Below are 13771 nucleotides of genomic sequence, written 5' to 3' on the forward strand. Positions count from 1 at the left end.
AAAAATTAGCCTATTTCGATTTAATTATGCACCCTCTAAGGAAAGTTATACTCATCGAAAGTCTGTATCTACGAAAACTCCTAGAGTTGATAGTGATATTTTAAGTATTAGTTCATCTATTAAAAACGTATCATAAATTATTTGGCTAGAACTGGCCTCCAGCTATCATAAGAACTCAGTATAGCTTTTCCCAAGAAAGAAAATTTGAGCCAGAAATTTACGTTGGTAATTCCTCTATCTAGATAACAAAATGTGGAGTTTCCCCATAAGTGACTTTCTAAACGCTGATGATACAACCATTCTAGTGAAAATAGGTAAAGCTAAGCAGAATAGTTGCAATACTTAAAATACCATTTCTTTTATTACTAACTTGATCAAAAAGTTAACTGTGTCATTAAATATTGCAAAACTCTAATCTAGCAGTTTTTTCATAGGCATAAGGCAAGGAAACCAGATATCGAAGATATTTTCATAACCTTATATCTTCGTGTTCCATTACTTTTCTCATACGTTCATGTAAGATATTTAGGGCTTATTCTGATCGAAAAACTCACATTTGGAAGACATATCTGTTATCTACATTGGATATAAGGATTATAAATGTTTATTCCCTTATAAGGAGAAGGTCGAATTTCAGAATCGATTCTAAGAGATATTATTAAGCAACTTAATTTTTTACTCTGCTTCCGTATGGGTAACTTTCACCAAAAGTGGTAGGAATCAACTACAAATTCTACAGAATAAGGTCAAGAGAATTCTCTCGATTGCTACATATATTTTCAGAATCGCCGTGATTCATAAAGATCCAAAAAAATAGCTTTCATCGATAAAGATGTTGTGAACTTATTTTTAAGGTTCCATGATAATTATAAGATTCACCACTCATCTTGTCATTAATACCGTCGGAAGGTGTCATCCGTTATTCATCAGCATATATACTGAAGATGGTTTTTCTTACAAAACCCATATGGAGATTTTTTGCCTTCATGACATATCTATTACTTGTTATGTCTTATTTCAAAATAACCTCTATGGAACCTGTAAAAAGAAGGAATCTTAAAATGAATCTGTACTTGTTCAGAAGGATTAATCTCTATGGTAATTTGCTGACACACACGCACACACAAAAAAAAAAATCGCCAAGCTTCGCAAAATATTTGTTGCCTAATACTGCACTATGAATTTCGTGAATACTTCATATCCGAATATTTCCACTGAAGACAGAGTACTGTAAATAAATGTAACGTACTTAAATAAGCATTGTATATGATTTAAAACTTAGAAAATTAGATTCTTCGACATTGTATGCCAAAACAAATTCTAGAGCAAATTTCATCTTTTAAGTCTTTCAGCGAGTAATTCTTCTTTAGATTAAAGTAAACTAAGATCACGAATCAAATAATTTATATCTGACTAAGATGCAAAATGAGGCTTAGGAGATCACCTATAAATGTGTGGTGATTCAATATTATAAGGAGGTTTTAACCTTACTTATTGCGTGCCCTCATGATGTAACTGATAACACATTACACTCAGAAAATCGTCTGCCAAATCCTGGCGAAAGCATAGCTATAATAACTCTAAAACTATAATAACTCTGCAGTAGCCTTCGAATAAAAGTGTATTACGATAGTTCTTCACAATCTGATTTTGGCCAACTGGATCTCATCTCCTCAGTCACACCTTAAGTGGATAGGAATATGAGAAATTTTTGCTTTCTCCACTGCTTGCTAAAGATCGTGTAATTGATAGTATTTTTCTCTAGCAGTTATAATTTCCGGTGTTCTAATCCTGGTTAGGGCACAGCTGATTCTGATCGGTTCTCACTCTGAAAAATGTTCTGTAATATCGCCACCGTTTTTTCATACATCGAGGAATCTTTTGGACAGACTATAACATGCATTGAGCCATCAGGTATTGATCTAGTTCCTGACAACAGAAATGGATGTATAAGTTTCTAAGATTTTCTAGATACATTAATAAATTACGATTAAAAATTCGTTAGATGATCCTAAAGTTCCATTCCTTGTATCAGAATTGCAAATGAATTGCAAACTGTAATGAATTCCATTCGTACATTCAATTAGTTGAACTATATATGAGAGGCGGGAGAAGATAGGTATCCATAGCTGATTCTGGTACAATTTGAAATCCATACACAAGTTAAATGCGTTTTTAATTAAAGGAGTAATGTCAGCCCAGTGTTAATGTCGGAAAAGCACCAATCACGAATAAATGCGAAATCATATGACGTCATATTAAAACAATAATATAATAATGAATAAAGTGAAAAACATAGTTAAATATTGTTTCTCTATTACTATTCATTGTATCATCTCAATGAAACACAAAAACTTTCTCGTTTGCTACATTTTTCAATATCGCTATGATTTTAAAAATTTATACCGTCATACAGATTTTACAAGTAAACTATAAATATTTGATTTGTTTTTCCAAAAATTGTTACGTTCCTTTGCAAAGAAGAAACACACCAAAATACTCAGAAATACAGTTGTTGAGTAAATTTAGAATTACAGAAATATAATATCCATTGGCAAATGAGTGAGGTAGATTTCTAGAAATAATGTATTTCTTCTAGTTATTGTCTTAATTTCTCTACCAATTCATGATTTTCAATATCTATATATATTTTATTCTGTCTACCCATATCATTGTAATTTTATCGTTTGCACTGCTAGCTTCCGTTCCTTAGAATTTCCTTAAAACTCTACACAAAATACAACTAAACTCTGTAAGCAGCTAATACTGCAAAATCTAATACAGTTTACAATTTAATACAATAACATAATTTTCTGGTATTCTGAGAGGAAGAATTTCTGAGTTCACAATTAATCCCACGGCATATTAGATGTGTTTTACATTTGTTCAAGTTGTCTGATGTGGCTGTTATCAGTGTTTCTCATATCATAATTCGATAAAATAATATCTAATAACGTATATTAGAGATTCTAATCATCATAGCTTGAGAATCAGGTGTAACACGTTTAAATTTGCGAGATTCAATAGAACGTCCTTCTTCAGAGTCTAGTAGCTGAAAAAAGAATACTTTGAAAACTATAGTTTAGCAGCACACGTTATTCTGATTCTTGTTGATAATTATTGTACCTTTAATACATAATCTGGTGTCTCTAAACATATATATTTGCATCTGGCTCTGTTCGAAAAGGCCAAATCCATCGTAATGAATGCTGGGCATGAAAGAGTGTAACTAATCTGAAGGATGTGTTATAGAGGTTTTCTTGTCAGAAACGTTTATAGGATTTGTGACGGCTCGTTAAACGCAAATTAGATTAACTCCATACCATAAGGGAGCCACTACAAACTCTGCAGTCTTCTTTTGATATGCAAGATGCATGCAGTCTTGAGGTTTTCACCACGTACAAATCCTTCTATTTGCTGTAATCAACTGGCAGTGCGACTGGTCAGAACGGAGCACTCGGGTACACGTTTACAGTAATCAAGTATTTTAGAGTGCGCTAAGTCTAGGTGAGCTGTGCCAAGAACTCATCAAGAAGACTCTTGTTGGGTGGTATCCGCTTCTGCAGTCCACGTAAGAGAGGTAACATTTAACAACCTTTTATGCTAATGTTTACTAAGGCTCTGTCACTGAATTCCGATGTTTTTTAAGCCCGTATTATATCTCTATTGCATAAAATTATTTTTTAAACTTAATACTGGTAAGCGGTGTAATGGGAAAATTCACATTTCGCCTCTACTTCTGAAATGCTGAACATAATTCATGAGCTTCAAGTATTAGACCTCGCAAATGAAAATGTTTGCCATTCTGAGAATTGAAACATCTGTAGAAGATCTGTAGAGAAGCTTCCAAAAATGTCTGTCATTTTATATATGCACTGATGGCTCCAATAAGTGCAAAATACAACATAAGCAGAATTACCATGCATATTGCATGAGTTCATCTCTACAAGTTTTCTGGCCTTCACTTATATTTCGTAACAATCTAAACAATTATTGCCAAAGTCTCAAAGTGCTCAAAATCAAAACAACATTTGGGGGTAGGCGAAGCAATTTACGAAAATGCACCATGGAAGGTAGCGTTTTAAATGAGATGCTGGAAAACTCAATTATGGTTGTGGTATAAAAAACTTAAGCATCTATTTATTTTTTCGGAATAGTAGGATTAAACCGGAAAAAATTAAATTTGCTGAAGTTAAACATAGCCATTTTAAAATTATCATTAAATAAATTTTGGGTAAAGAATTCTTGCTCAAGAATTTTATAAGGCATTTTCTCCGTCTTTTCCGAGTACCTTCATTTTGTAAATGGAAGTATGCTCGAATCGGTAACTCTGGAGTTGAATTACGGCGAGGGCACTGCGAATTTCTTCAGTTGCCCGACTTCTAAAATATTCTAATGACTCTACAACTTTTAGACTTCACTTTTTATGAGTTGTTTTCCCTTAAATCTATTCAATAAGTTTACGCTAGTATTTATTAGCTTGAAATTTTAATATTTCCTAGCTTATTTAAACACTCGAAGACTTTCGTATGCATTCATGGCTTTAAATAGAGAGAAAGGTACAGTGTTCAGTTTCTCTAATTTGCATATTTAACGCAGAACATAAGAGTTTATTTCCCTATTTTTGCACATGAGAAAAGTCCTACGGTTGCGTGGCTGAAATCGTAAACTTTCTGTTTAATTTAAAGTTAACTGCACGCTAGTTTGGCTATTCCCGAAAATATATATATATCTAGATCGTTTTTGAATGTGTTCCAACTGGGTTCCCAGAGGAATTGCAAAATATATAATTCAGCACGCTGCAGTTCAGAATAGTTTTCAGTTCTTTTCTGAAATTTCGAACGGAACGACTTGTTGCTAAAATGTCAAATTTCTTTTAATGCTTTTCCTCAAAAGGATTGATAACAAGAACAACATCCGAGAACATTATATTTCCCGCAGTTTTGGATTCTTGAGTTTCTTTTTCTCCCCAGTTCAAGTCATGGCCTTCGAAATATATCAATCAATACCGTGGTTGTCGTCTCCTTGACAACTTGTCTGGAAAGGTCTTAAAGCAGATTGTTTTAGTAGTGTTAAAACGATGCTCTGTGACCAAAGATCAAAGACGTTTTAGAACTAGTGAATACTCGGAGATTAAAAAAATGTGCTGTTATGAAATGATGTGTGGATGCGTAGAAGCAAAGAATACTGATGTTCTTTAAAGTCCATAAAATTTTTTAAAAAAATTATTATGTTAGAAAAGATGTAAGAAACTTTTCTGAACGGAAAACATAAATCTGAATTTAAGTGCCGTTTTCCTTTATTATAAAGCGAATGAATGGAAATAAATAAAATTGTTGTATTGAAAATGTATTGAATTATTAGGTTGACAGTGTAGCCCAATGAAATATTTACTGAGCATAAAAAATTCTGTGCATTACTATTAAATAACGGAGCTTCTTTTTATAGTTAGTGCAATTTTATGATATTTTTATGCATTTACATCGCCATGTTGTGTAATGAAAAGCTAAAATCTAAATGAAAAGTATGAAATTCAGTACAAATGGTAAGTAAATGACATACGCTCGTATGTATGCATGAATATATAAATGAAAATCACTTGTGCATTTTGTACATGCATTAACTTATTTATTATACATTTAACTTAGGTATGTGCACTTTTAAAAAGTGTTTTTTAATGTTAACAAAATCCAAATTTTTTATTTCCTTTCCGAAAATTAAACTTTTGCCTATAGGAAAATTTCAATATTTCTTTAATTAAGGCTTTTTTTTAATTTTGGATTGCAGATGTTACTGGCGTTATATTTTAGACGCGCAATTCATAAGAAAATTGTTGACCTTGTAGGAAATTATTTTGTTGATTCGGAACTATTCATATGTAGATTTTGGCAACATCCATACAATATTCCAAACTGTCATAAATCGAGCTATGTTTCTAGTTAAGAAATTCAAATGTATACAAGCAGCGAAATTATTTGAATGTGAACATGTCTTGACTCACTCGAAAATTAATTTTTGGAATTTTTATGACTTCCTGTAATAAAAGTTTCGAGGTTTCGAGATACAGTAAGGCTTTGTGACCAGGAAATAATAACGAACGCTCAGAATATTTAATTGCTGGTAAGCAGAAATGTAGTTTGGAATTATTGCAATAGTTTCAGAAAAGGAATTAGAAGTCGTTTCCTATAGCTATTGTGTTCAGATTTGCTTGGCTTCTGTGGAAATTGAATGCTAGTATCTTTGCTTCCTATTTCATTATTGCTGAATGGAAGGACGTTTAATTTTCTTCCTTTGAAGATAACGCGTCAATAATTTTGCTGTGAATTTTGTTTTATTAGATTTTGGTAAAATAAGCTAACTACCTAGGTCGGGAGATCCATTTCTGGAGGATTTTCTAAGATAAAGCGTTTCCTATTGACGTTAAAAATATTTACTACAGGAGATGGAAATATTTGAAACGTTCTTCTACTTTTAAGTAAATCTGGCGTAAAATTTGAGCTGTTTAGAAATTAAACTGCAATAAACTAAGGAGCATTTTAGAACTATTTACTTTTCAGGACAGTTTTATGTAGTCGCAATAACTCAAAATTTGTTTTCAAATGTTGCTTTATTTTAATTTATGAATATTTATGTCAGTTAATTAAATCTCTGTTTGAAAGCCTATGCATGAAATAAGACATTATTATTATTATTATTATTATTATTATTATTTGATTTTTCATCTAAATCGCAGTTATAAATATATGTAATAGTAGATTTTAGAGAAACACACTAACCTGACTGTTAAAAAAATTGTAAAAAATTCATCTTTTATGCTAATAACGAAGAAAAACTAAGTGCATTTCAGGATACAGTAAAGTATTTCCTCATTTTCAAGCACAGTTTCTCTGCGAATATAAAGATATGTATTCTTTATTCTACTAAAACTTTCTCCTGTTTCTGAATTAAGCACCACTGCAGAAAATTTTAAATAACGTTTTAGATTTTCCAAAATTTATGAAACTAAATTACTGGTTTCTGAAAAAGATGCCTTTTATGTTCATTTGATATTTATCAAGTACTTGACTTTTACTGTATCTAAGTTGAAGGCAGTAAAGTATTTTTACTAGTTTATTGATTGGTCAATTAACACGTTCGCTGCCAACCACGCGTTATCTCGTTGGTCGAAGTTTTTGTTTAGACGCCGGCTACGAGTTACTTCGTAGAATATTTCTGTTTTACCTACGCCTACACACGATCAAAACTCGTAGTATTTTCATGTTCTTTGAAGGTATTTGGGTTTGGGGATTTAAAAGAACCCAGAAAAGTTTGGCGTAATTCAAGAGATTCATTATAATTAATATAAGTATATTATTAATAATTATGAAGTAAATAATCAATCTTTGTTTTAAGCAACCACCAACTACGAATATACTCGGAATTGGCGCTGTCATAAAACATGTTTTTGCAAAAACCGACTACAATATAGCTGCTATAATTAATAAAGCAATACAAAATTATCAAATTCAATACCTTTCCCGCAAATGTATGTTTTTATTTTACAATTAATTAAAAAATCTGTTGGAGTGGTGGAACCGTATATGAAAATGTTGCTCGTCAGCGAACGTGTCAAGGCAAAGCACGTGAAAATTAATTACCGTATTTGACGGCATATAAGACGCACCCTTATTTAGACGGCCACACACAAGGAAAAAAAGTTTCAATAGCGTGGTTTCTTTTAGTTATCACGTTTCGTAAAAGCCAAATAAACAATTATTGAATGCAATTACACGTATAAGACGCAGGTAACTTTTTTGAGACCAAATTTAGGAAAAACAGTGCGTCTTATATGCCGTCAAATACGGTAGTTGGTGGAGGGATCGTGCCTTCATAGGGGACTTTCTAAATAAATTATAGTAACGCCGCTTCGCTAGTTTCTTCTAGTGTATTATTCCAAAGTAAATACTCGTGCATGTTATTTTATCATTTATTATTTTTAAAATATAAAACTGGTACAGAACACATTAATTGTATATTAAGCTTTATACTAGTTTTTAAACTATCACTTGTTAAATATACCACAGAAAATTCTTCGAATTCTAGAAAAAGTCTAAATCTAAATCTACTACCTAAATCTTTTTTATCTTTATTTATAAAAACTGTGGTGTCTAAAGACAATTTTATTTCATTTTTTTGAGGGGGGGGCATCGAAAGACAATAGCTTTTTATTTAGTAACTCCTGGCTTCTGTGGATTAATTTCCACATGTAGGGCATTAATTTCCATCTGTGCGGGATATCTAAAAGTAGTTAAACTTGTTTTAAAAGGTTCTAAAACATTCTAATAAACAGCAGTTGTATACTTTAAAGACTGCATTTTAGCTTTTAAAATTTTATTTTCTTATTAAAAGCCCATATATCTACATAATATCCAAAGGCGGGTATAAGGACTTGGATGCAAACGCGGGTATACGGATACAGACACGGGTGCATGGATACATGAACTGAAAATAAAAAATTTGTCAGATAATTTTTGATAAATTCATTTGATATTATATTGCGGTTTGTCTAATTAAAATAACTTCTCATTTTTATATTATTACATTTCCACTAATAATAGATATCGCATTGAAAGGGACGACTGAAAAGGAAACTGAAAAATAAATGTCTTTGACGTACAAAAAAGATCTCTGCGTGAAATTCAAGCAAAATACAGGAAGTGTTCAACGACTTCGAAGGGATGTTGTAGGCTGCGATTTCGACTCTTGGTCGAAGCAAATCTTTGCGCTCTCTAGAAAATAATCTTAACTAAACCTATAATTTTTACTTCCTTGTAAAGAAGTAAAGTAGGTAAAGGAGATACTGTAATTGAAAAAAATTTCGGTTGTCAACTTTCAGCGGAAATATCCATTTTGACTTTCTTGAATCCATTTGAACGATTTTTTTTTTTTCGTGACATACGTATGTATCTCGCATAACTCAGAAACAAATAGCCGTAGAAAGTTGAAATTTTGTATATGGCTCCGCTGTAGCATCTAGTTGTGCACTTTTCCACTGCAATCGGCAGCATCAAATATATACATATAATATATATATACTACTACCCTGTTACCCGGCTCGATGAGCTCAGTATTTTTATTCTTATATGTTGGTGAATTTTGCATTTTTAGGTTTAAAAAGGGTTGAATTATGTTGTACTAATGTTCTGGTTACGGTTTTTATGCCTTTAGTTAATTTGCATGCAATAGTTGTAGAATTATCAACAATTTAATCCTTTAAACGGTGCTAAGCTTAACGAGGCTGCCCTTTATTTGCATTTGAAACTCTTAGTAGAATAGTGAATTAAGTAACTTAGTGCACCAAATTCAGTGTTCTTTTACCAAGTAGGACCGAAAATTAACTTTTATAGTTTTTCGCACCGAAAATGTGGATTTCCTGCCCGTTGGCCGAATTGCTTGTTTTTGTGTTGAAACTTTAATTTTAATTTTTTTAATACTGTTTTTAACTGAACTGCATTTGGTGTCTTAGGTTTTTCCTGCGTTTTACAATTTTTTAAAGAAGATGTTCGTGGTGTCTACATCAGATATTTTAAATATTATACTTGCTTTGTAATGATCTCTGGAACTATTATTTTAATTCTTTTAAAATCATAAGATCTTGCCCAGCATTCACGCGCTTTATCTTAAAAGGTAAACTTTTATCATTTGAAATTTAAAAGTGCTTTTCCATATTTATGTATTATTTCAGCTGGATGTTTTCTTCTGCATTCCTGCTCAAAGTATTTTTAAAATGTTATCATACTTTTCCTATGTTTTAGAAGCCGTACTATGTAACTATGTTTGTAGAAGCCATACTACGAATAGAAATTCACTTAGGTGTAATTCGTAGAAGGCTTTAAAGTCTTATGAAAAAAACAACGCAACGATGATCATGAGCTTTATGAATAGTTCGTGCATGATATAATGAAAATTTGTTTTTCAGAACCGAATTCAAAGGCGTTTTATCATCAAAAATACTTTATTCGGGAATGACTTTTAATTAAATACCGTATTCAATTTTGTATTGACTACATGTGTAATATAAAAGCATGTAAAATATGGCCTAAGGAAATTTCAGTATATTATTATTATTTTTAAAAAAATCAATAGTATATTTCCATTGTAATAAGATCGCATGAATTTTAAAAGTTAAAAATTTCTATTATTCTATTTTAATAAGCATAATGAATGTGAAGTTTTACAGTTGTGTGTCTTAAAGAGAATTTTGAACTATAAAATTTTATTTAGCTGAACGTTTTTCTTTCAGATATTTTCTCCATTTTTGTGTTACGCACTGAGATATAAGATGGCATGTCAAATCTGTATCACACTGGATCGACATCTTTTAAATCGAGCTCCAAATTTACTTTTGTTGTGAAATACATACTAAGAAACACGTAATTCCAAAGTGGCGGAGGAACTGGATCCTGCTGCGGAACCGGATCGGTATAGCCAATATGCTACCCCTGAAATGACCAGATTGGAAAAGACGGAGAACAGAACAGATGCTGGACCTCCAATGGCTCTAGTTGGTTCATCTGGACCTCAGTCCCAAGCTGCTCCTCCTCCTCCACCTTTCCCTTACGGACCAATGATTCAAGGCACTATTCCACAACCTGGCAGCATGCCTCAGCAAGCTCTGAGACGCAGCCAGTCGAGGTCCACATCTTCGCTGCCACCCGAACCCTTCATGATTATGAAGAGTCGAGCCCTCAACAAGAGGGTTACTATAAATGTGGGAGGAGTAAAACATGAAGTTCTGTGGCGCACACTGGATAGCTTACCTCACACAAGACTAGGACGGCTGAAAGACTGTAACACTCATGAAGCCATCATGGAGTTATGTGATGATTATAGGTATGTTTTGTTGGTTGGTCAAATCTCCATGTTACTCTTTATCTGCTGCGCCCCCCTTTTTTTTATTTTTTTAAAGAAAAGTTGGAGATATTTAGAATTGGTTGAATGAATGCATCATTTTGACATTTATTATTCGATATTAAACCATTTTCCTCAGTGCACCACAGAATGACACGCTAAGACTCTTACTTAGCGGCACAAATTGGGTTAAATACTTTAGAGAATACAGAACTCCTTTTACAAATTTATTTAAACTCATCTGTGTATTCTATTACAGCCACATGTCTAACATTAACTGTCCAATGCTTGATAAATAAATATTTGTTTTATTCCTAAAACCAATCAAAAATTGCCAATATCTTAGAATATCAATTTATACTTTTGCAAATAAAAGCTATTAATTGATTTTCTAGCTGACGAAATAAGTATGACCTATTTTTCTAAAAAATGTCACATCGAAAATTAAGATGATGAGAAATAAGTCTGCAGCAAGCTTATGGTGTAAAGAATCGGATTGACAGTTAATCTGATTCCCAAGAGTTAAGGATTAGTACTTTCTTAATGAGCGCTGATAAAAGATTTGCCAAAGTATTAAAGAACAGGAAAATTATGGAAAGCTTTAAATACTATTTGGATTAAAAAGGAACATACTTCTTTCGGGCTTTCCTCTTTTACGCAGCAGGTAACGATTTCTCTTTATTTTCTTTTAACCCAGTGATCTTTTTGTATAGTTCTTTCCGCATGTTCCTTGCTGCTAATCTATGTTTCTACTGCTTCTTACAGATACTTATGAATGCTTTATTTCTAATCAACCTGCTCTGATTTCTTTCCAAAACTTAATTCTCATTTACCTAATTTAAATAGAAGCGAGTAACGTAAGTATAAAAACGAAAATATACTGTTGAAAAAAATCTTAGAAGAGAAGCAAAATATCTTTTTAATAACTTAAATTCGAATTGGAACATGTAAACATTAAGAAGAAAGCAAATGGTTACAAAATACTCTTCAATAAATCCTTTTTGTCTCGGCTAAGCAACGACATGTCAAATAAAATAAAACCGAGTAAAATAAAATAAGTCAGTTAAAATATATTAAAAGTTATAAAATGAAATGTTTATCCTCAAATAAATACATATTCGCTTCAGTTTTACTTTTCGCATTTTTGAATGATCATACACCGATGAGTCATTGCATTATGACCAACCTGTTAATAATATGTAGGGCTATCTTTAGCTTTCAAAACTGCCAGCACCCGGAGTGGTATTGACCCCACAAGGTGCTGATAGGTAGTTTGAGGTATCTTGCACCAACTGAGACTGCAATTCCCGCACATTGCGACTGGGTAACGTGGCAGCATGAATTTGGTTTTCCAGAATTCTTGTCGTTTCACCATCCATACACTACTTTCGATATGTGCTAACAACAACTGCACGTGAACAACCCAATAAACGCACCGTTTTTGATATTGATGTTCTCAGTTGCCGAGCCATAACGATTTGACCTGTATCGAAGTCTGATAAATCAGCTGCTTTTCCCATTATGTCGCTAATCCCTCTATGTTTGGAAAGAGTTGCAAGTTCCTCTTTATGCCGCGATTAGCATGCAAGTGTGCATGTTGTGTTTCGGCAGCCATGAGATGCTGCTACGAACGCTGGAAGTGTAGAAATGCTTGAGCTGTGCGGTGCAGCATAGCTAAAGTGGAGTGTTTGGAAATACAATGCTTGAACGCTTTATATACTCTAAACATCAGCCGCGTACGCGCCGTGGTTTTGTTCCTGGGCGAGTCCATTGTTATAGGTGGAGGGTGGTCATAATGTAATGGCTGTTCGGTGCATATTCTATCGTTTTAATGGAAGCTCATAATATTTCAATCAACTAAGGCAATAAAGGGAGTATTAATTTTGTTTTCGCTTAAAAGAATTTTCCTTGCGTAACAAGTTTTTCAGCTGTCGCTGTTGATAGTAGCAAACTACTGCCAGCATCCTCAGATTGCCGCCCAGACGGTATAGTGGTTAAATAAGTCTGACTGTAATACCAAAGGGCCTGGGTACGAATCCCGGGAGTGTAAAATTGTCTGTACCTTCATAGGATGGTAGCGGTGGCTGCCTATTAGGTGCCTCACAATAAAATGGCCACCATTTCTGGCCTTAGTGCTGGCTAATGCCGTTACAGGCAAGTGCAAGCCATTAAAAAAATTCCTCAGATTTTCATAGAACATGTATTATATATTCACTTTGTCACTCTTTTACATTCTGTTTCAGACATTTTCAATACTAATGCTATTCATTACATTAACATTATCCAATGTGGCTTTACGGTGTATTTTTTAATCTGACTTTTTTTGCTTCTCTTAGCATTATTTTTAAGTCTAACAAGATTATTTTCGTCCCTGAAGCCTCATCAAAAGGTTTGCCCCATCAAATGTTTGCAAAAAAACTGCTCTTTTCTACAAGAGCTAATTCTGCTATTAAAATTCAATATCTATGGCCGTTAAACTTCAAAATCCCTGTTTGATATTAATTTAGAAGGACCTCTATCTTTCAGACTTTTACTAGAATTTCTAATAAAAACAATCGATTTCTTATTAAAATTCAGATAAGTTTCTCAGTATCACTTCTCATGAAAATTAAAATAATTTTGCAGAATCTTCTTTAACCTGATTGTTTGCTTCACTTGGTATTATTTTTAATTCTTACAAAATTATTTTTGTCACTGAAGCCTCATGAAAAAGTTACCAAAATAAATAAATAAATAAATAAAATAAAAATAAAACCTGCTTCTTTCGACAAGACCTGATTCTGCAAGTAAAGCTCAATAGCTCTGGCCGCTTAAATTCAAAATCCCTGTTTGATATTAATTTAGAAAGACCGCTATCTCGGAGAATTTTATTAATATTTCT

At 32.7% G+C, this 13771-nt stretch overlaps 1 protein-coding gene across 2 annotated transcripts in view; it reads left to right on the forward strand.

Moving 5' to 3' along the window:
* Positions 1-13771, forward strand: part of LOC118193217 (potassium voltage-gated channel protein Shab-like) — a 370422-nt gene that overhangs the window by 159050 nt on the left and 197601 nt on the right. For both annotated transcript variants that reach the window (XM_085820568.1, XM_035364277.2), the window contains exon 2: positions 10283-10872. In XM_085820568.1, coding sequence (XP_085676694.1) covers positions 10487-10872 — 386 coding nt within the window. In that variant the 5' untranslated portion in view covers positions 10283-10486. The remainder of the gene's footprint in view (positions 1-10282; positions 10873-13771) is intronic.

This window comes from Stegodyphus dumicola, chromosome 7, assembly GCF_044657685.1.
Source record: "Stegodyphus dumicola isolate Sdum_Otavi_A_Nest chromosome 7, ASM4465768v1".
NCBI classification, from domain to species: Eukaryota; Metazoa; Arthropoda; class Arachnida; order Araneae; family Eresidae; genus Stegodyphus; species Stegodyphus dumicola.